This window comes from Daldinia caldariorum, assembly GCF_022478825.1.
Source record: "Daldinia caldariorum strain CBS 122874 unplaced genomic scaffold F4812scaffold_10, whole genome shotgun sequence".
NCBI lineage: Eukaryota > Fungi > Ascomycota > Sordariomycetes > Xylariales > Hypoxylaceae > Daldinia > Daldinia caldariorum.
Genome location: NW_025953046.1, coordinates 389,057 through 409,885, shown reverse-complemented (window position 1 = coordinate 409,885; position 20,829 = coordinate 389,057). Strand labels below are relative to the sequence as shown.

General features: G+C 47.2%; 7 protein-coding genes across 7 annotated transcripts; 2 read left to right on the top strand and 5 right to left on the bottom strand.

Moving 5' to 3' along the window:
* Positions 1-310: 310 nt before the first annotated feature.
* F4812DRAFT_431221 (sodium/hydrogen exchanger) lies at positions 311-3,182 on the bottom strand. The gene is made up of 5 exons (XM_047934419.1): positions 2,752-3,182; positions 2,617-2,646; positions 2,344-2,490; positions 1,625-2,284; positions 311-1,567 (listed from the first exon to the last, which is right to left on the bottom strand). The coding sequence occupies exons 1-5, from the start codon at positions 2,789-2,791 to the stop codon at positions 441-443; spliced, it is 2,004 nt and encodes a 667-aa protein (XP_047789420.1). The 5' UTR covers positions 2,792-3,182; the 3' UTR covers positions 311-440.
* Positions 3,183-3,999: 817 nt separating this feature from the next.
* Positions 4,000-6,774, top strand: F4812DRAFT_431215 (major facilitator superfamily domain-containing protein). Its single transcript, XM_047934418.1, has one exon. It carries the CDS (start codon positions 4,370-4,372, stop codon positions 6,401-6,403), a length of 2,034 nt encoding a protein of 677 aa, XP_047789419.1. The 5' UTR covers positions 4,000-4,369; the 3' UTR covers positions 6,404-6,774.
* A 40-nt stretch (positions 6,775-6,814) lies between these two features.
* On the top strand, positions 6,815-8,374 carry F4812DRAFT_431187 (uncharacterized protein; the record flags this gene model as incomplete). The annotated part of the gene is made up of 3 exons (XM_047934417.1): positions 6,815-7,682; positions 7,764-8,097; positions 8,150-8,374. Coding segments are annotated over exons 1-2 (776 nt in total), but the record flags the coding sequence as incomplete, so codon positions are not given.
* A 181-nt stretch (positions 8,375-8,555) lies between these two features.
* On the bottom strand, positions 8,556-9,085 carry F4812DRAFT_465212 (uncharacterized protein). The gene has a single exon (XM_047938419.1). The coding sequence runs from the start codon at positions 8,992-8,994 to the stop codon at positions 8,602-8,604; it is 393 nt and encodes a 130-aa protein (XP_047789417.1). The 5' UTR covers positions 8,995-9,085; the 3' UTR covers positions 8,556-8,601.
* A 1,031-nt stretch (positions 9,086-10,116) lies between these two features.
* On the bottom strand, positions 10,117-11,619 carry F4812DRAFT_431184 (uncharacterized protein). Its single transcript, XM_047934416.1, has 3 exons — positions 11,056-11,619; positions 10,613-10,997; positions 10,117-10,527 (listed from the first exon to the last, which is right to left on the bottom strand). The coding sequence occupies exons 1-3, from the start codon at positions 11,177-11,179 to the stop codon at positions 10,401-10,403; spliced, it is 636 nt and encodes a 211-aa protein (XP_047789416.1). The 5' UTR covers positions 11,180-11,619; the 3' UTR covers positions 10,117-10,400.
* A 1,423-nt stretch (positions 11,620-13,042) lies between these two features.
* Positions 13,043-13,784, bottom strand: F4812DRAFT_459946 (uncharacterized protein; the record flags this gene model as incomplete). The annotated part of the gene is made up of 2 exons (XM_047937633.1): positions 13,043-13,412; positions 13,525-13,784. 2 exons carry the CDS (start codon positions 13,782-13,784, stop codon positions 13,043-13,045), a joined length of 630 nt encoding a protein of 209 aa, XP_047789415.1.
* A 3,492-nt stretch (positions 13,785-17,276) lies between these two features.
* Positions 17,277-19,059, bottom strand: F4812DRAFT_431180 (uncharacterized protein). The gene has a single exon (XM_047934415.1). The coding sequence runs from the start codon at positions 18,789-18,791 to the stop codon at positions 18,558-18,560; it is 234 nt and encodes a 77-aa protein (XP_047789414.1). The 5' UTR covers positions 18,792-19,059; the 3' UTR covers positions 17,277-18,557.
* Positions 19,060-20,829: the final 1,770 nt, after the last annotated feature.

Sequence of the window (20,829 nt, the reverse complement as noted above, 5' to 3'; positions counted from 1 at the left end):
CCCCGTAATCGTCCCCACCAGATCCCCTGAGGGGGTACGGAGTGAGAAACCTCAGTATAAATGCATAACCCGATAACGAAAATATACATTAGGTAGTAATCCGTACGGATTAGATATGACTAAGTTTAGAATAGGACCCACTACCACAGTAGCCAACCACTGCTACCTCACAGCCTCATAATGCATCCATCCATCAGGTACCTGATGTAGTACCTACCTCTAGGTACCTAGGTACAACGCCAGGCACAAGTTACCAGAGGTAAACCAACGAATCTTACTAGGTAACAATTTAAATAGGTACCTAATATAATTACGGTAATAGTTTATCATGTTCAAAACACTACCACTCTGGTCTACATATTATATGTATTACACTGTTCATTCACGCGTGGAGATCCCATGTATTGTACCTCCTTTAAATTTTGGCCCTTTCAATTGGCTTATTCCGAGTCCCCATCACCATTCCCTCTCCCACCGCTTGAACCCCCGTTACCTCCGTCGAGAAGCAGTTTAGGCTTGATGTAGTCCTCGTCTAACTGCCTAAACAGAGCCTGGGGGTCCTGAGCGGTAAGTAATTGTTTAATAGCCGCCCTTGTAGAAATAGGTGCTGCGTCTCTGTGACCTGAAGTTGGGTATGAAAAGACGCCTTCCTCTTCTGACGTCCCGCTAGGCGTAAGAATTGGGCTGCGCGGTGCTTTACGGGCTGGGGGCGGGAGATCCGATGTATCAATATCGCTCCCAAGATCTGAGTCGGTCACATTACCACTGCGCCCTAAGAGATCTGCTCGTTCAACTTCATCACCAGCTTGCCGAGAACCTTTACGGCTTGAACTCGTGGCACGTGACGTTGGGAAAGACGGTGAACGATGGCCTGATACATAACTTCCTCGTTCTGGTCCCGCCGGCTGCTGGAGTCTCCCAGAATCCACCCGATCAAGACGCACCGACCCATTTCTCTGCCGGGGATTGTACCCGATTCCGGTCCCAGACCTTTTATAATAAGAGCCTGATGGTGCGGCTTCGATGTCGAATTCGTCGTCGCTGTCAACTTCTTCTACAACGCCCGTTCTGATACCTAATATCTCCAACATTCGCGCCGTAGTGCCACCAAAGATGATCACAGTGAGCACTACCACAACAAGCACAGTGGCTTTCAATGCATACGAGTTTTTCCCGGTTAATAAAGCAGCCAGCGCTACACCGACCGCTCCTCGTAGACCGGCCCAGAATAGCATCGCCTGGTAGCTATATGGAAGTTCATCGTTGACCTCCTTGCCCCGACGACGCGCCCGATAACGGTGAAACCAATTGATAGCCCTAGACAACGGAAATACTGCTACCCATCGCGCGGCACAAACGGCGACGATGGTGACAATTATCAGGGGCGGTTGAAACTGGAGGTCATTATCCGTGAATAACGACAGTCCTAGATAGATGAAGATGAAATTTTCGGATAGCTGGGCGAGTATTTGGAAAAAGTACTTGGTGCTAAGCTGTGTCCGCCGTGACATGTTGAAGTATGCATAATGCTTAAGAGTAATACCACAGAACAGCAGAGACACGATACCTATTAGGAATTAGATGTCACCTCTAAATGGAATAGGATATGAAATTTGGGACATACCTGACATCTTTACTGCTTGGGAAAAGAAGTAGCTTGCATATGCGATCAGCACGATCAAGCAAGTCTCGATTTGAGGGTACCTCCTGATATAGGTGAACTTCAAAGCAAGCGCAGTGCCAACGCCAACCAAAACCCCGATGAACAAGCTACCAAAGAAGATGAGCAAGAAGATGCCCACACCTTCGAGGAAACTCAGAAATCCATACGTGCCTGCAGAATCGCTACTGTACTTCTGCGCGGTCTCGAAAATGACAATCGCAATAGCATCGTTCAAGATAGACTCGCCAAAAATAACAGTATACAGTTTTGGATCGACTTTATAGGTATTGAAAATGGCCAGGATCGTGACCGGGTCTGTAGCAGATAACGTTGCACCGACGGAGATGGCATCAACAAAACTCATCTCGAGGCCTTCGAGCGGTATTCGAGTATACAGCCATAACAGCAGGCCAATTACTACGGCAGACAAGAAAGTCCCAGCGAAGGCGAAGGTAAGGATGGTGCCAATGTTTCGAAAGAAATTGGCTTGGTGTAACTCATATCCGGAGTTTAGGATGATGGGCGGTAATAATAAGTTGAAGAAGATTTGGTAGTCGAAGCTGACGAGTTGTCGGATAGAATGGCCGGTGCTCACTCTAAGAATTAAGCCTACAGTCATTCCTGTTTATCTAGAGTCAGCTTCATCTTGTTCCTCACTCCCATCCCATTCTGTAACCAACCGGCAAAGATAGAGATTACTGTTTCGTGAACAGCTTGGACCTTCTTCTGCTGTAATATGTAGCTGGTAAAGAAGGCAATAATGAGGAGCATGATCAATATGAATAAGGCCCATGACGCAAATATTTCCTTTTGTCCCGAGTCGGCTTCTGTGATAAGCTGTTAGATCATGAGGTCGCGAGATATACGACTCGAAGCCGCGCGAGCTACGAGCTACGAGCTACGAGCTACAAGCCAAGAGTTGCGAACAGCACAATTAGGTAATAATATCATACCATCGGGATCCGTCTCTTCGTCGTCTCGTCCTAGAGGGAATTATAGTTAGGTAAAGTTATAGGCATATATATATATATACATATATATTAGGTAGCTGAATGATTTGGCGATGGGGCTTGACTTGGTTGACGTACGAGCGAGCTCCATAATGGAGCTGGCGATTTCTGCCAACATGATCGCGACAAAGACTTCAAGGACTTCAAGGACTTCAAGTCGGGTGTTGATGCTTCAGTTGGATATAACCTTCTTGCTCCAAATTGAGCACTAAGAATCGGGCGTGCCAGCGCATGAAACGTCGAGGGACCTGGTGGCTTCGGTTCGATGCGATACGATGCGATGTGATGGGATGCGATAAAATATGAGGACGAGCCGAAGTCAAATTCGGGTTATTGCGCTTAATTGATGTGAGAAGTTGAAATCGACAGCTTGCACCTTCTACTATTCCTGGCTACTGATCGCTGATCGCTGATTGCGCCGCACTACCGCAAAATATGTACCTAATGTGGTATTGTACATGTAGGATACAGTATGCCTGTAGGCTTGACCCACCTCCAATAAATATTCACTTACCTAAACCGAGCTGAAGCCTGGAGTAGGAACGGACTTTGAAGCTAACTCCTGTTATAACAATACCTCTTTTATACCAATAATCTTGATTAGCGTAGGTACCTCCAGGGCTGTCGGTACCTCTCGGTAGTGCTTCTAACCCCGCTGTATTGTACCATTTTAACTTAAAGCAGTCACAAATTCAGGGACAACAGTTAGATTTTACATGGCACATTGGGTCTTCTACAAGGCTACCTAGGAGGTACCTAGGTAATGAAATACCTAATAAAACAACAGTAACACGAATACCTTAGGTACCTGGCCTAAGTGCCTGGGTTACCTGTAGGTACCCTCTGCACCAATGGTAGACACGTACCTGATACACGGCAGGTGTTAACTTCAATTGTTCTTCAACCTTTTCGAGATATTGAAGAGGAGTTGCGACGCAGCGACTAAACCAAGCAGAGTCTGGCTTCAAAATTCTCCACAATCCCTCCCTTCCCGGAATCGGAAATCTCTCCATATTTACGTCGCTTGGAGGTATCTGATGTCATCACGACTAATACCTCTTCCAGGTAGGCCGGGTAGGCTGGTAGGCTGGTAGGTACGCCACTTATGTATACGGTGAGTCTCGGCATTCTGACTCGTTTCCAATCGGCGTCGGTTTCCTTTAGGTCATGCGGATTATTTAACTTGATTATTAACTTGATGTCTTGGACTTGCGAATTAACAAATTACCTCTTATTCCTATTACTACTACAACACCACCCCCTTCGGTAACGTCCAACTCATCCCTCGTCCTTCCTACTAACCAATTACCACTCGCCACCATTCTAGCTGTAACTCGAGGAATCTCATGCGTCTCGTGCTGTTGCCTCGAGTTCGAGACCGCGTGACGTCCAAACATAGTACTTACATAGTCTAGACGGCTAAATTCATCCACCCCTGATCTACCGAATCTTCTCTATACCTTAGGTACCAACCTAGAATCTAGATGCTTACCTAGGTACCTACCTTTTCCATACTTGATATGCATGCATATAACAACATAGAGTTAGCAACAACAGCAACAACCATTACCGCTACTACTACCGCTACTTTTCTCATCGCAACGCCCTCTCGTTTCCCATAGTCGTCGACTTTTCGCGTGCCCTGTTAGATTCCATACACTCGACCTGGGTTTGCGAAAGCCTCACTATCCGATCGATGACCGCGTCATTGTCGAGCACCTCGTCCTCGGACCATCCGTCTGCCTCGAGTCGCAAATATGATCCATCCTTGAAACCGGATATCAATGCCGATCCCGCGTGGTCCGAAAGTACAATAAGGGTCAACGCCGGAGAGCCTGCTGGTCCGGATAGACTGAACGAGCACTCTCCTCTTCTCTCCCCTAGCCGGGGAGAGCGCGATTCACTAGATGAGTTTGATGACAACGACAGACAAGCAGAACATGATGAGTTTCAGACCACCAAAAGCATTTGGTACCTCTTACTCTTGACAATCAGCATTGGAGGACTACAAGTAGCCTGGGCTGTAGAGTTGTCTAATGGCACTCCGTACTTGCTATCTCTTGGCCTTAGCAAGTCTCTAATGGCCCTTGTATGGGTCGCCGGCCCGCTTACTGGGACTTTAGTACAGCCATATGTCGGCATGCTCAGTGACAGCTGCAGAGTATCTTGGGGGAGGCGCAAACCCTTCATGCTTGGTGGCGCCGTTGCCACATCGTTAGCCTATATGTTCCTTGCGTGGATTCGAGAGATTGTTGGCGGAATCTTCAGCCTGTTTGGAGTTGACGCCGATTCCCACACAGTAAAAGTCACCATTATCGTCATCGCTGTCATCTGGATATACATCCTAGATGTTGCAGTCAATACGGTCCAGGCATCTATCAGAGCCTTTATCGTCGACTGTGCTCCGCCACATCAACAGGAAGCTGCAAATTCCATGGCTAGCAGGCTGGTGGGCGTCGGCAATATCATAGGATATGTTGCTGGGGGGATTGATCTTCCCAAGTATCTTTGGTGGCTTGGCGACACTCAGTTTAAGGACCTTTGCGCAATCGCAAGCATCGCACTTTGCTCGACAGTATTGTTGAGCGTACTGACCGTTAAAGAGCGAAATCCTCAACTCGAAGGACGTCCTGCTACTAAGCCACCTGGCCTTCGCTCATTTTTTGCCAAGATATTTGCCGCTATTAAAAGGCTTCCACCCCAAATCGCAAAGGTTTGCATTGTGCAATTTGCGGCGTGGATCGGCTTCTTTCCTATGCTCTTCTACACCTCATCCTATGTCGGAGAAATATACGTCGAGCCCTACCTAGAAGAGAATCCCCACATGACTCCTGAAGAGTTGGACCAGCTTTACGAGAAGGCCACCAGGGTGGGTACCTTTGCCCTATTAATATTCGCCATCACCAGTCTAGCAACCAATGTCCTGCTTCCTTTCTTCATCGACCCAACCTATGACAATAATCCTGTCGTTGGCAATGGGTCCAGGGAATTCCCTGCACTTGGGAATTCCGCTTCCCGCAGTAAGGGCTTTTTGGCTCGTTTAGTCATTCCCGGCTTCACTTTACGAAGAGCTTGGATGTATTCCGAAATTCTGTTTGCTGTCGTAATGTTCTGCACCCCGTTTGTGAGAACTGTTGAGGCTGCAACCGCACTTATTGGTCTTCTTGGTATTCCATGGGCTTTGGCACTTTGGGCGCCATGGGCCATCATCAGCGCCGAAATCAGTCGCCGCGATATACTACATCGAGCCCGAAAACAACAGATGCGGTCGCTTGCGCGAGGTGAACAGTTAGATAATAGCGACTCCGATGATGGGCTCCTCGAGGGTGGGTCTCGGTCGCAGGCTGATGAAGAGGAACCAGACCAAGCCGGCGTGATCCTTGGTATACACAACATGGCCATTGCTTCGCCGCAGTTCATTGCTACTCTTGGTTCTAGCATCATCTTCCGCATTTTCCAGAAGCCAAGAGGCGAGCCTGGTGATCATAGTATCGCCATTGTCTTGGCTTCGGGAGGCTTCTTCGCGCTTATAGCCGCGTACTTCATTCACAAAATCAGCGAAGACACATCGGTACCAGCGGCTGCTGTTTATGCTGTAGAACAAGGTGACCCAATCAATTCACGACCGAGCACATCGCAGAGCAAGAGGAGTTTCGACCAGGCCAGAGCTAGTCTCGACCAAGCAACTTTGGCTAGAAATAGCAGCTTCGGGGCGGGATTGGAATACTAATCATGCCTCCCGGTGGGCCATACCCGTTAGTTAGTCGCAATATCCACCGACGGAATTAGAGAATGTTCAAGTGCATCTCCCCCTTTTTTTATACCCATTTAGAAGTTCCACGGACCACGGACAACAAATATACTGGAGTTATACTTTGCAATTCTTAGTAGCTTAGCAATGGTTTGCTGATGTAAATTGTCATATATGATATGTATAGATACCTCTTATAAATTATATCCACCTAGTCACCTATGTATTCTACGTGTAGTCCTGTCAGTTAATTGCCTTCAACATACTATTAATAAAAATGCTTACTTCAAAGCTAAGACACGTCTTGATCCGCAGAAACCCGCGTAAGGTATAGCGGGAAGGAGGGCGGCTACTATGGTCTACATATCTCAATAGGCTAAATTCCATGACCTTCACTCCCCCACATTCAATATAATGAATATAATGTGACCTCTAGGGCAAGATCAGCGGAGGCTCCTATCCGCGCTTCGCTATAGACGTCTGTCCTACGGTCCGGCCTGCCATCTTTAGATTGAATCCAGGCCATGTCTGGACCATAACTCCTTAATAAAACCCTTGTTGCCCCATGCACGTTTCCAGTTTGGGTGTCGATGGCATGATGAATGGTCGGTCTCCATAGTATTGTTGCGTATAAAACGCCACAGGCCCTGGAGTGCTATCTACCTCGCTCTTGCACCAGGTTTGTCCTTCGACAATTTCAATCTGCATACCCCTCCGACCGGGCTCGCATACTCCCTTCCAACATCAGGTAGTTATTAGGTACCTATCCTAGGACATCCAAGATGAAGGTTACCCTCTTCTCAGCGCTAGCCGCCGTCGCCAGCGCGGCCGTCCTCTGGGACGGGCGATTCAACGACCTAGGCACATCGTCCGACCTGAACAAGTGGTCGTGGAGCAACCAAGTCGGGCCGTACCAGTACTACATCCACGGGTCGGGGTCGGTCGAAAAGTACGTCAACTTCTCGCCGGATTACAAGAACCCGGCGGACACGGTGTCGAAGCAGGGGGCCAAGTTCACTCTGGACTCGACGGCGTTCTGGAACGGCCAGAACATGCGCCGCATCGAGCTGATCCCCCAGACCAAGGCCGCTATCAATAGTGGGAAGGTGTTCTACCACTTCAGCATCATGCGCAAGGACGCCAACGCGCCCTCCAAGAACCGTGAGCACCAGATCTGCTTCTTCGAGAGCCACTTCACCGAGCTGAAGTATGGCTGGATTTCCGGCGAGCAGGGAGCCGAGAACCCAAATCTGCAGTTGTAAGTGTTCCATGTAACTTAGGTACCTCAGTAAAATGATAGTTTAGGTGGTTGCTAATATTGATAATTCCTCGCGCACAGCATGGTCTCGCAGAACTCTAAGTGGAAGACGGAGTGGAAGCCCAACGTCTGGCACAACGTGGCCTTCGAGATCGACTTCAGCAGCGGCACGGTCGGGTTCTGGCACTCGGAGGGCGGCGACGCGCTGAAGCAGCTGGTGGCCCCCGTCAAGACGTCGACCTCGTCGAACGGCGCCGACTGGCATCTAGGCGTCCTCGAGCTGCCGCGCTCCGGCTACTCCGACGGTGTCGAGGACTTCTACTTCTCGGGCGTGTACATCGAGAGCGGTGCTATCACTACTTCTGTTAGCGGTCCTAGTAAGTAACCACCGGTTATATAGGAGGTACCTATCTAGGTATATATTTTTCCTCATCACGCTTGATCGATATGCTTATACTTTTCATTAGCTGCGTAATCTCGGACGAGAACGTAAGTTGGATCTTCATAGCGAATAGTTCAAATAAACATAATCATATTCACATAGGTACCTATTTAAGTAGCCCAACTTCAAGCGTTTAGATGTATCTTATATGAATGATTGATCCGCCTGTCTCCCTCGGATTTCCTCTCCATGTGTAGAGCTTGTCATCCATAGCCTTCTTAATGATGAAACTATCTTAGATACTAAACTTCAGGTGATTAAACAAATAAAACAATTAACTATCAATATTTCTCGCAAGTATTACCTATCTAGGAGGGCGACTCCCCGCTGAACGTATTCTCGGCCACTTCCCATAAACTCCGCCTGTACCCTATCCATCTGCCTCACTCAGCCCAACAAGCACCAACCATGAAGACGTCTTCAGCATCTCCATCTCGAAGACATAGTTCAACCCCAACCCGTCTCCCTCGGTCTGACTTAGCAAGTCCCGATTATAGTAGGGACCTCGCCGGGTACCGGGCCTCGCGATACATCCCACGACGTTATCCCAGCCCAATAGAAGCAAACCTTGCTCCCGGAATTACAGAAGCTGTAATCGCAATGTCCCGTAAAACTAGACCTAGACCTAGACGACGATGTAGAAGATAAGGGAGGAGCGGTCGTAGTTAGCAGCCGCGCCGTCTCGCTTGTCGTCTGATTCGTGAACGGCGTCAGAGTGGGAGTGCTGCTGGTTGGAGGGTATCCGTACCCGATGGGCGTTTCGGTGGGATCATCAGCCGTCACGGTGACTGTTTCGAATGGGTGTGGGAGTGCCCAGAGCGGGGAGATGAGGAGAGAGAAAGTTGCGGTCAACCTATGCAGAGGTATCATCGTGACTAACGTGAGAACTATGTCTCTCAACAAATCTAGTAAATTGAGGGCTACGAACGGATATAAGGCGGTATTCAGAAGCAATCTGGGTATCAGCTTATTCCCATAAAAACCCGGATCAAGAGGTTTACACCGTAGTTCAGTCTCCTTATATACCACGATAACCCACTTCCTTTAACCCAGCCTAACCTGCCCTACGACAGCAAGGCATCCGTCACAAGTCGGACAATATATCGCCCCAGGTGGGCGAATTAGTTAGTACTTCGTTCCGAAATACGCTATATCGTGACATTGTCATCGCTCGGTGGCCGTTCAAGCTTTCTCTTTTGTTACCTATCAACCAGCCGGTGAACGTGTGGAAGAGGCCCGACTTGGCAGCATAGTAACGAACTGGCCATGTTTGATAGTTCGAGATATCTAGATCCTGTCCATTCATTACACGATGGGAATGCCTGGGGTTACATTCCCTCGTAATTGGATGTTTGCTACAAGCTGAACTCGAGGGATTCATATTAATGTCTGCAAGGTACTGCAGGAGTCCAATATATACCTGCAATACTCGTCCTGCAGCAGCTGCATATGCCTCATGTACCCAACAGGAGCTGCATCAAGCATTGAATAAATCGGGGGGGCAAGGTCTCCTTTTCCCTAAACATGCATCAAGCAATATATATCCAGATTTGGAAGTTTCCGCCTCGAACGTCGTTAGGGTGGCAAACCGACAGAATGTCTACTGGCACAAAGCAATCGCTTACGGCCCGATGTCTCCCTGATCGTCGTTACACCTTGCGGAGATAGTTACAAGTGTCCATGGTCGGACGAAGGTTACTTTTTTTCTGTGAGGGGCCTAGTAACTTTGCACGAGGCATTCGGACGCGGTGAGCAATAATCCCGACCCGCTGCACTCCCGCAAGGCCGGTTATAACCATCGTATCAATGGATACCTATATAATAGGATTGTCCATTCACAGAGAGTAACACTGGTCCGAGCCTACCTTACTATGGTGTTAAGATCTTGATCTCAAGGTCTTCAAGAAGCGGTAGACAACCTTCCTGAGTGATCTCTTTTAAACCCCGCTAAATAATCCTGAGTTTCATTGAATGGGTGGTAGTTTCAGCTACCCGAAGGGAAGCAAACAAACACCTGTCATAGGAGGTAGTTAATAGCCTCGGTCCTCTTTTTGAGTACTGAGTACATTCTTCAGAGTATAATAAGTAGAATTAAGACTATTTTCGTTTCTATATCCCGCAACTAGTCGTATACCTTAGCCTTCATACACTTCATGAATCATGCGACCGCCAAACCCAGCTTTCGTGCCAGGACCTAATTCCATCGAGTTTCGGCCCATTCGTAACTAACGTGATGCAAAACTAGAACGGTGGGGCGGGCGAAATATCATGTTCCCTTAGTAAGAGGACGGGAACTCCTGGAAAATATCGACAGGCTCACAGGTAGGGTTGTGAGGCGGCGAGGTCGAAGCCCATCCAATCGATTGGTAGTAGTAGCCAGTAAAGTATTGCCAGCAAGCATACCTGCTTATCGTCAGTTCCTAATCGCGCAGAATAAAGAAGCGGGTAAAGACTTCTAGCATAATAGGCAGATAGCTATAATACACACCATTGGTAGTCGGCCGTTGCATTGCCACTAGGGAACGGACTCTTTCCGGGCTCGAACGTGGAGTCGTCGATGTAGGACACGCCGAACAGCTTGCCTTCCTTGTCGAAACCGAGATCAACGGAGTAGCTGCCAAATCCAAACATCGCCGCCGCGACGTTGCTGTTCACGGTGAACTGGAGCGCCAGACCTTGGTCGACCGTGGCCTGGCCGCCGCTTCCGTCGGTGTAAGGAAGCTTCCAGATAAGCTTGCCGACGTCCGCGCCGTCGACCTTGGTGTAGCTAGATGCATTGAAGTAGTACTCGACGTAATTTCCTGCGGGAAGCGATCCTTCGTTGTAGCATAATCCCTCGATGGCGGCGCCGGCATGGCAGGAGCCGGCATATCCTGTATAGAACGTTAGGTAAGCTTCCCCTTTCTGATGAGGGTATGTTTGAGGACTAACCGTCAATAGAGCTGCCTTCTTTCCCCTTTATGTGAAGGTTGAACGGGCCGGTCTGCACGGGGTCTTGGGCAGATACTGCGGCGGCGAGGAGGCCAGCAGATAGTGACGAGAGTTGGAACCTCATGGTTTTATATGGTGGGGTATTATGGTATTAATGATATTAACTGTATTAGTTACCTCTGGTATGTGTGTTTTAAATCGTGACTGGCTTTGAAAGGTGAGTTGGCATTATACAAGTGGCAGAGCGTCCAATTTATATTCCAATGCTTCTTTCATCCACCGGCGGAGAGACAGTGACCATCACGAGGTCACCGAAGCGGATAACCGATATGGACAATAAGCATCATAGCGGAGAGGTCCCGCCTTTGAGGCGGCTGTAGATAGTAACTTCATCTCATTGGCCAAATCGTACCAGCCTCTCCTCACGTGGTCTTTCAAGCCTCCTCAGGTTAGTTAGGCTCGAAGTATTCTTACCATTTACTAGAACACTGGAGAGAGACACATAGAGTGGTCGATAGATTGGGTAGTCCATTCATTCAAATTGGCGCACTGCCTGGCTTCCTCGTATATGCGGTGTGACATCGTAAATTACGTCCCATGTTCTTTGGGTTCTAGTCACATTATGTCCAGTACAGTATATAAATAATATCGGTAGAACGTTGTCCCATTCATTACTAGTGAGATCGCCTTTAGCATATAAAGCTACGTACATTGGAATGTTACTAGTAACTACTAGTATTCATGGATGTCTCTAAATCTGTATTATCATTGTCGTCACGTCTAAATAAGCGCTAAAGCTTACCTAACCTAATATAACATCAGATTGTCGATATGGTAAGAAAGTTGAATAAGAACTTGAGAGATAACCACGCCGGCAGCATCGCGGTATAGTATCGTTACTAGCGAAAGGCCGAACATTGTTCAGTAACCTGACGGCTAACCCCAGAATAGAAAGACATTTCACGAGGAAATGTAACCAAAGACGTCACCTTCACGTAAGGAAAAAGAATAAGGGTTAGGTAGATCGGTAGATCTTGCATAAGATTGTCCAATCAGCATCACATTAGCCCATCGTTGCCCTATGAGCTTCCATAGCAACGGCCAAATAGGAACCAAACAACATTGGAGAGCGCCGATAGGGCGGTTTAGTGTAATATCAGCCGACCATACCGTCAGCAATACGATCTTTATGGTGCATTTATCTTAGGTTAGGTACTCTTCACAATATAATTAATATGCACACGCTTGCGTTGTCTTAGTCGTCATACGCAGTTTTATTCCCTATAACTTTTCAGAAGAAAGCCGAGAGGGTTCCGTACACGCTTGATGGGAAGTAGAGGCGAAAGGCGTAGAAACAAATCCGATTTTCTACAACTCCAGCTTACGATAGGTACTTCTTATCAATCACCTCAGAGTCAACGGGACGGCCCCGACGAGAAAGTTACCTGTCTGTAAATTAAAATCTCCCTCTTGTGACGTGAGCGTGGAACTAGACTCTTCCCTATTCCTTCTTACCTTGACACTGTTACGTCAACCACGGGCTCTCTGGATTGACTTGATAGTACTGAGTGTGCCCAAGAGAAATTATTAAGTCTGGATGATTAGGAGATAGAGCTCCTGCGAGACTGACTCTAGTATTTTAGACACCCGACCTTGATTAGATTGGGCATAGGTTATATAGGCTTGCCCCTGTTCACTGTTTTCACTATTATAAACTACCCTGGCATTTACTCTGTCTATGGCATCGATCAAGAGCATCAACTCGTCTGACAGCTATTAATCCGCTATGGATTCAGGATTTAAAACCTACAAAGCTGCATCACGCTTCACTGCTCTTCATGTTAGCTATCATTGTGTAGGATTGAGAAAGCCGATATAAGATAGCCAGGTTTTTCTTACAGTAGGTGCCTATATAACCTTACGCCCTAACGGAACGTTTCGAAAACTATTTGATTTTGATTATTTGGTAGTCATATCTCATTCCATTTCATTCATCCCTATACTTCTCCGCGTCCCGGGAGCTCTGCACCACACTCTCCGGCGGTTCGTACCCTTCAGCCGCTATGCTGCCCGGCACGTCCTCGGGCGTGTAGTACTCGGAGCCCTTGACGTGGTCCTTGATCGGGACGGGCTTCTTGTCCGCGATGTTAGCGAGCTTGGCCTCCTTACCCTCGTCCCACTTGTCGGGCTGCACGTCCACTTTGCGCGGGACCGGGTCCTTCGGGCTTGCCCACCCGCGCTCCCGCCGTTGGTACCCCGATACGTTGAACTCGTTGTTGCCCCCGAACTCCCGCTGCTCGATCGCTAGCTTGTCCTCTGGCCCGCCCTCGCCCTCGAAGTGTTCGCCGCGGCTTACTCTGCGGAACTGGTTAGTGACCTAGGCAATAACTCATATATAGGTAGGTATGTATAAACGGGACGGTTGAGAGGGAAGGGGGGGGGGGGGGGGGAAGAAAGAAAGATGCTTACCGCCCGCGAGCATCTAACACTCCGCCTTCCTCGGGCGGGATTCGCTTGTTCCAGCTGGCGTTGGTACATAACTCTGGGTTGTAGCGCACGTTGGCACCTTGGAACTTCTTCTCTACTCTCGTGTCCACGCCGGCCTCGTCGCTAGGAGCGGTCCTGTTAGCGCCAGTCTTGGCCTCGTAAGTGTTCACTTCGCGCTCAGACTGTTCGGCGATTCTGTTCATAGTCTCAGGCGAGTCTTCCAAATTTTTGTAGGTAGGCATTTTTGCGGTTATTTGTTTATATGATATGTAGGTAGTAGGAGGTGTCTTTTTGCTTTTGATGCAAAATGCACCAATTCCTTCAGTGTTTAAAGTTCGATAACCGATCTGAATAACGAATCCAAAGTCAAATACAATAAAACTGTTCGTGGTGTTCTCCCCCTTATTATTCACCTTCATTATTCAATCCAAACCTATTCCTGACGTCAGCGACGTCATCGGCGCGATGGCGATGGCGATGATTGAGCGCATCATGAAATCATAAGCCCCCAATTTTCAGGGACCCCAAGACGTCTGCCTTTCCCACGAAGAGCAATTAAAGATGGGGAATCTGACAGTTCTTGAGTTTATAATCTGCGTGTTAAGCCACTTAATTATCTATCATATGTAGATGCTTGTAAAAAAAAAATGTATCATTCCGGACTGATTTCTCCGGCGGCTCTGCTGCCCTCTTTCCTAAAATGTAAATGAGATGTTATCGTAGCTGAAAATGGAGATTGAGAGTTTCTTTGAACTAGCTACCTCTCTCGATTGTAAACGTTCTAGAAGTTGTTATTGTTTCTTGCAGGTTTCAACTTCGAACATGCACCAGGAGTAATGGACATGGTCTATTTCACGCCACAGAATATCTAATTACCTAGGTACCTACCTAGTATCATAATGCCCCCTAGGTAGGTAGACTTCCCAATCTCAGTAACAGTTCAACCTCCCTAGTGCGATCTGAGTACTTGGTTACATGACATAGTCGTTATAGGTTCTATGGGCAACTCAGGTATCTCTTATAGTTAATCGTGTAGTCATAATATCAGGCAGTCATAATCTTCCATATCAGGTAGTGGCAGTAGTGGCTTAACATGGGTTGGTAAATTAGTTCTTTAATCTTGGTATATGTTCAGTAATCACAAAACCCTCATTATTAAATCCCAGTACCATAATCCCAATATTCGACACGCTTTACCAAGTCTATAGCTAGGCGAGTGATGGTCTTCCGTGTTTTATGGTCTCTTATTTCAGCAACCTTCTACGGTGTACGTAGCGTTTCGTCCCTGTTTGTTACAGGAGCCACGTTAGCTGCTACCAGTAGATCACATGCTTATCTCCTTTGCCGGTTGAAAATATCGGCTTCTTCCCGCTGGGCTTAAGCTGCAGAATAGAATGTGACTAATACTTTTATGATATATGATAAGTTTGGGACCATCCCTATACGCTTTGGATACGAAGATCCGTGTGTCGAAACGGCCCCGGAGTTTGGAACGCCAAGGGGTTAAGGTTGTTGAATGTCAAAGCGATAGGTTTTCTCGCGAACCTGTAGCGGCTATGCTGTTTCTGAGTTTACTATCTAACATGGTGTTAGTTCTGTATAGTAGTTAAGTACTGAATTCAGTACAATTTTCTTGCCGCAACGTGCATAGGAGGTTAGGCAGGTGCCTTAGGTACCTAACATACTGGATGTTGTAAGGAGTTTATTGGAGGCCAGCCGGGTTAGGAGGATGCCAACTTTCCAGCTATGTAGGAATTGGCTCATTCTCCCAAAAAGGCTTTGTGATACCTTCGTGTAGAACCACTGCAACTGTCGGAGTTCTGAACCATTGGACGTCTGCTAATTCTACTAGAGGCCCGACTGTCCCAAACGTACAGGGTAGTCTCGCTAGAACTACCTGCTTCCCCGAGTTTTCTCCAGGCTTACAAGGCTGGCTGAAACTCGTTGGTAGCGCAGTGATCAACGTTTGCTATGGTACTTGACTTTAGAATTTGTGTCGCTTAATCCAGAAGCTACCTACAGGTAAAAGACGACTTTGCACTGGTAAAAAGTATTAATATATGTATGGCTCGATTCCTTTTATTTTCCGTGTTCGAGTTCTAACCACAGTTGCAGGTTAGCCGGATCACCGGATCAGTCCGCGCCCTAGGAAAACTCCTGGTTTATCCCAGACATTATGTCGTTCGGAGCGGTGCGTTGGAGGCGCAGCCTTTCTCCTTATTTGTAGTAAATACAACGGGCTCCGAGGGTTACTGTATTGCTGCGGCGAAGCAGCCCGGTAGCGCGGTTGGGAGCCGTCGCCCCGAGTGGGTTATCCACCACACGCCATATCCGGAGAAGAGAACCAAGACATCTCATGATGTCTTGGCCAATTTAGGTAGTAACTGTAATTACATCCTTAAAGAGTAGATACCTCTTTTGTGAGAGTGATGATGATGGTTTCATGATTCTACGTCTGCGGTTCTCCTGGGTTGTGATTAAAGAAAGTCCATGGGATGTGGGAAACTAAACTCACGAAGGAACCGAAACGCCCGTGGAGGTTTGCAAATGCATGTTAGCAACGCTGAATGAATCATTGCTTTCCGCAGGTGACAAACCAGGTACTAACACGACGTCCGCACCACAGTTAAATTACGTCGGGAGGCGTAAGCAACGAAAATGTTTTCTCGACCTCCTAATTCCTGTCCGCCCAGTCGAGGCCTACAAACCTTCTGCTTACCTGCATTAAACTACGTAGGTAGCTTGACGTTTCAGGTGGATAATTGGGCAGGAGCCTGGTCCTCGGTAGAGAATTTTCAGTCTTCAGGTATGTTTGATGGCGGTTATAAATTATAGGTGTGGCTGCGTTGGCCGGCACGCACTCTTAGCGAGATATGCGAAATACTACGGTATCATGCACTCGGGAGGTGATCTATCAGCAAATAGCGTCAGTGGAAGTACGCTGGCCTCTCGCATGCGTGATAGCCCGGTAATGTCTCGATATGCAAGAGTGAGTCTACCAGGGTGGAGTTTGCAAAGTGGCTGGAAACGATCGGATATTTACACAAGAGGGTGCTGAAGGCTATAAGTCTATGAATAATTCCCGGTCTTGGGAACCGCCTGTTCACCTGCATATGGCCGCATACATCTTCCTGTTGGGAAGAACAACGCGATATAATACTTGAGGACGAAGATCTATTCGTATCTAGGAGGAGCGGTGCGGACTATAATTATTATTCTTGGTTTACCTAATTGTAGTAGTATATGTAGACTGGCTTGTATAGCTTCCCCCACAGTTACCAAGACAAATGTGTCTCTTCGTGGACTTTACCCGGTCTCATTGACAATGGCTACTCGAAGCCTGGTCGTAGCCAAGGTGGCTAGACTAATAGGGGGTACATTAATATATTTCTTGCATGGTACCACGAGGAGGAATGCATTTCTTCCTCCACACTGAGATTTGATGGTGTCAATTAAATAAATGTAGGTGAGATTTGTGCTAACATACCATTCAATAAGACCGACCTTATAATTATGTGGGTAGATATTTTTATACTGTCAGAGTCTCAATATTCCGGTCTGTTCTGAGAAATTCGACTATCAGACAAGGTACCCATGTACCTCTTAACAATGTACTTGACGCAAGGTATTTATCTACACTATTCGGACGTTTGTTTATATTATAGGAGATGTCTAGCTTTCAAGTTCCCCTTAATGGGAATATATGTCTTTTAACCTGAGTAGTTAGATCACGTAGGTAGGTATCTAGGGTATAAATCTCGATAAAAAGAGGTTTCATAAACATTGACTACCTAGCATTCGTGCTTAATTAAAGTGAGAAAACATACGGATTGAGTCATCTAGGCACCCATTTAAAATAATTCCCTGCAACCCCCCGTTGTTTGTAAAAGAGTCGTCTAGATAGTATACGACTTGTGAGTTTGTCTTACACGCATCTATAGGTTTAAGGCAGAAATAAAGCGAATAGAATCAGCAAGAGCTATTCAACTTGTGGGTATTCATTAGAATAACTCCCCATATGCATTCGGACTATTTTCTCGCACGAGATGGACGAAATTTGCCGGCATAGAGGTTGTCAAGATAGCGGTGTCGTGGCTTGCATGGCTACAAGTTAAAACATGGTGCCATCCATACCGTGCTCCAGAGATCGCCATAAGAGCTACTAAGCAGCACGTAAGTCGGCTCTTGGAGCCCATATCATATCATAGCGGTTAAGATGTGATTCGTCATTTTTATCCCGGCCCTCCATGAACCTCAATGCTGTTCTGTACTACAGCTGATCCTGCCCACCTCGTCTTGAGTAGTGCATATATTCAGACTGGGTAATGGACAACGACTTAATGACGGACATAGATCTAAAAGTCAGTAGCATGTTACCTCCTAAGGCGGTCATCCCTAAAGCGTGCAGGAGGCGGCTAAGCAAATTCTCCTTTTACGGTAAATGAAATCCCAGAGTGTAATTTTTTTTTTTACGATGGAGAAGAAAGCCCATTGGACCCAGATTTTCCTAGGGTTGGGACGAACCTCAAACCCTCAATGAGGGTGGTATCGAATGCTTCCGTTGACTTTGCAATTACAAAAAAAGAAAAAAAAAAGAATATTCCCTTCGGCCCCTGGGATGGTTCGTTGGATTAACACGAAGGGGTTGTGCGGGAGGCCACTTTGTTAATCCTAAACTTTATCGTAATTAATTGTCAGATCTGCAGCAGGGATCCATCAAGCTGTTTTAGCCGGAATTGGTGGGTTGATATTTCTTCTTCTTCTTCGCTTATTAGCATCTCGCCCAGGTACTTGGGCGTCTTGGCCAGTTCTGGGTGGGTCAAAGACGGTAGAAGTAACAGGCCATGAAGAGAAAAATGGAATTCAATGGCCATAAATGGCCTTTAGACGATCCGTGTCGATGTCGTTCCTGAGATAGGTACCCGGGTTGACGATGAGTGGGCTTCCTTGGTATAGGCGTGTCTATAGAAAAGCATATGGACTAGACCCAAAAAGCTTTATAAGAGGGGCAAGATTTATGCCTGGATCCAAGGACTCAGCCAAGTATAGTAGTCAAGACGCATGGAATGTCGTATTCCATCAAGAATAATGATGGAACAACAATGGAATAATACCCCCTGAAACAGGCGAGCCATTTTGAAGAGCGAGGCCGATGAAACTACGATAACTTCATGTACTGCAGAGTTGTTAAGTTTGAAGAGTAAGACGTCGCAGCAGCGGAGGAGATACAGTAAGATTAGCATCTGCATAAGATGACCGAGAGCTTAGTGAATGTGGGTTCCGGGGAGTTGGATTCCTCTTTACGATAGTAAGAACCGAATATTGGCAATGTTCGGACCAAAACTTGGACAATGAACCTTCAGCTGAGAGGATTGCTCAGACTCTTTATACTATGTAGGAAAAGGCAACGTTATGCGTGGGTCAGAAGCTGGCGGGAATGATTCCTTGTCCGCCTTTCGCATGTTATATGTTATATACCTACCTTAGGTACCTAACCTACCTCCTATATGTAGGTTGGAGCGCCGCGCCGTGTCTTGGCGAACCTGATTCAACTGCAATCGGCCGAATATGGGTACGCAGCGGCGACTTGCATCGGAACATAGCTGGGTCTATGCCATTCTGGACCAGGTAGGTACCTAAGGTAGGCGGAGGTATTGTATAAGGTACCTACCTAACCTGCCTGTACCTCCTACCTAGGTTAGGTCAGGTACCTGTCATTAAGTTGGGTAAAATAGAAGAGAGCCCTATCTCTAAACGCCGATCGTCAACGTGTATATTCCTGCCACCTACCAATTATCGCCATCCTCATCTACTGTTTATCCATTGAGAGAACTGCCGCTTCGCTGTTATGGTTAGGAAGGCGGATGCCAACATATATGGGTTTTATAAGAGCCCTGTCTACCTGTTAGAGTCGTTAGACTTTTCTTATTGTTCGAGGGGCGCTCGATTGGGCCAAATGCATCATCTACTATGTAAAAAAAAGACGGAAAGGATGAGACGTGCAAGGTTAATTCCAGGGTTCAGGATGTTAGTTTCTTCGGTCCCTGGTAAATAATGTAAAGGCCCTGCATGATATCTTAAGTGACGAACGAGTCTTCCAAATCCTTTCCACATTACATAGTAGCTATCTCCTACATGGAAGATAAAAGGAACGTGATACCATAGCGTGAAGCTATCTGGATATCGGCTTTATAATGTAAGCTATCAAGCAGGATTGTATTGTATTATATTGTATTGTACTTGTTAGGTCAGTTACCTTAGGTAGGAAGATTGGGACCTCAAGATTGGATGAGGTATGACTAGGAGGTAGGTAGGAGGTAGGTAGGTAATTGTGGAATGTATCGTTAAGAGGTAGCTACTACATAATGTATTACCTGATGTACCTTTAGCCGGGGGGGGGGGGGGGGGAGAGGTTTTCTTATTCCTTCCCCTTTTCGGTGGATGAACTGCCCAGCTGCATACTATTAGCAGGGAGGTACATTACACGAAAGGTGCTCGGCTTAGTAACCCCCTGCTCTTGCACTGTCTGGGGTGCTGGAAATGCAAAGACTACCTCGTACCTACCTCCTAAGGTAATGAGAGCGAAAACCCGGATTTCAAGGCAACATGTTAGGTTATCCACCAGGCTGCATTTCTTATACATCCATTTACCTACCTAAACCTAACCTAACTGTTCTTCTACACGGTACCCAACGTCCACTGTATTTGTACGCACTTGGACCTAACCACATGTGCACATAACCTTTGGAACCACCTGGGCAACTTCCAAATTAATGTATTGTAAGAGGTAGCCTCAGGTAAGGTACCTTAGGTACCTACCTACCTACCTACCTAAAGCTCAACCTAACATAGAATTCTCACATCCCACTCCAACTACCATTTTCTCATACATACCACAAATGCTACGATACTACAACACCTCAATACTACCATCAATCTATCCTACCCAAACCGAACCGCTAGTACCCTCCATCTCATCTTCCTTGGCACTAAAACAGGGCTTGCCCCCCTCTCCCCCCCTCCCTCCCTTGCACTCGAATGTCTCGAACACGTTCCTGAAGAAAACGCATCATCTCCACGGACCAATGCCGATAAGGATATAGAGATTTTGCGGCGACGCGGTCCAGTGCGGTTCCCAACATCGCTCTAAAACCGGAACCAAGCGAGAAAAAGGGCTGCCCTTACATACCCTAGGACGGCACGGCGTAAGCACCCAGCCTAGTATAACATCGTATTGCATGCTTAGATCAAGAGGCACATTTGCTGCTGTGCGCGTACAGAGCATAC

Excerpts from the sequence above, each read along its gene's own strand:
- F4812DRAFT_431221 (XM_047934419.1), bottom strand. The coding sequence starts at position 2,791 with ATGTTGGCAGAAATCGCCAGCTCCATTATGGAGCTCGCTC. Across the intron at positions 2,647-2,751 it reads CTCCATTATGGAGCTCGCTC|GACGAGACGACGAAGAGACG; the intron begins GTACGTCAACCA and ends AATTCCCTCTAG. Across the intron at positions 1,568-1,624 it reads CCAAGCAGTAAAGATGTCAG|GTATCGTGTCTCTGCTGTTC; the intron begins GTATGTCCCAAA and ends AATTCCTAATAG.
- F4812DRAFT_431215 (XM_047934418.1), top strand. The coding sequence starts at position 4,370 with ATGACCGCGTCATTGTCGAGCACCTCGTCCTCGGACCATCCGTCTGCC.
- F4812DRAFT_465212 (XM_047938419.1), bottom strand. The coding sequence starts at position 8,994 with ATGATACCTCTGCATAGGTTGACCGCAACTTTCTCTCTCCTCATCTCC.
- F4812DRAFT_431184 (XM_047934416.1), bottom strand. The coding sequence starts at position 11,179 with ATGAGGTTCCAACTCTCGTCACTATCTGCTGGCCTCCTCGCCGCCGCA. Across the intron at positions 10,998-11,055 it reads AGAAGGCAGCTCTATTGACG|GATATGCCGGCTCCTGCCAT; the intron begins GTTAGTCCTCAA and ends CGTTCTATACAG. Across the intron at positions 10,528-10,612 it reads GCAACGGCCGACTACCAATG|GTATGCTTGCTGGCAATACT; the intron begins GTGTGTATTATA and ends GACGATAAGCAG.
- F4812DRAFT_431180 (XM_047934415.1), bottom strand. The coding sequence starts at position 18,791 with ATGCAGATGCTAATCTTACTGTATCTCCTCCGCTGCTGCGACGTCTTA.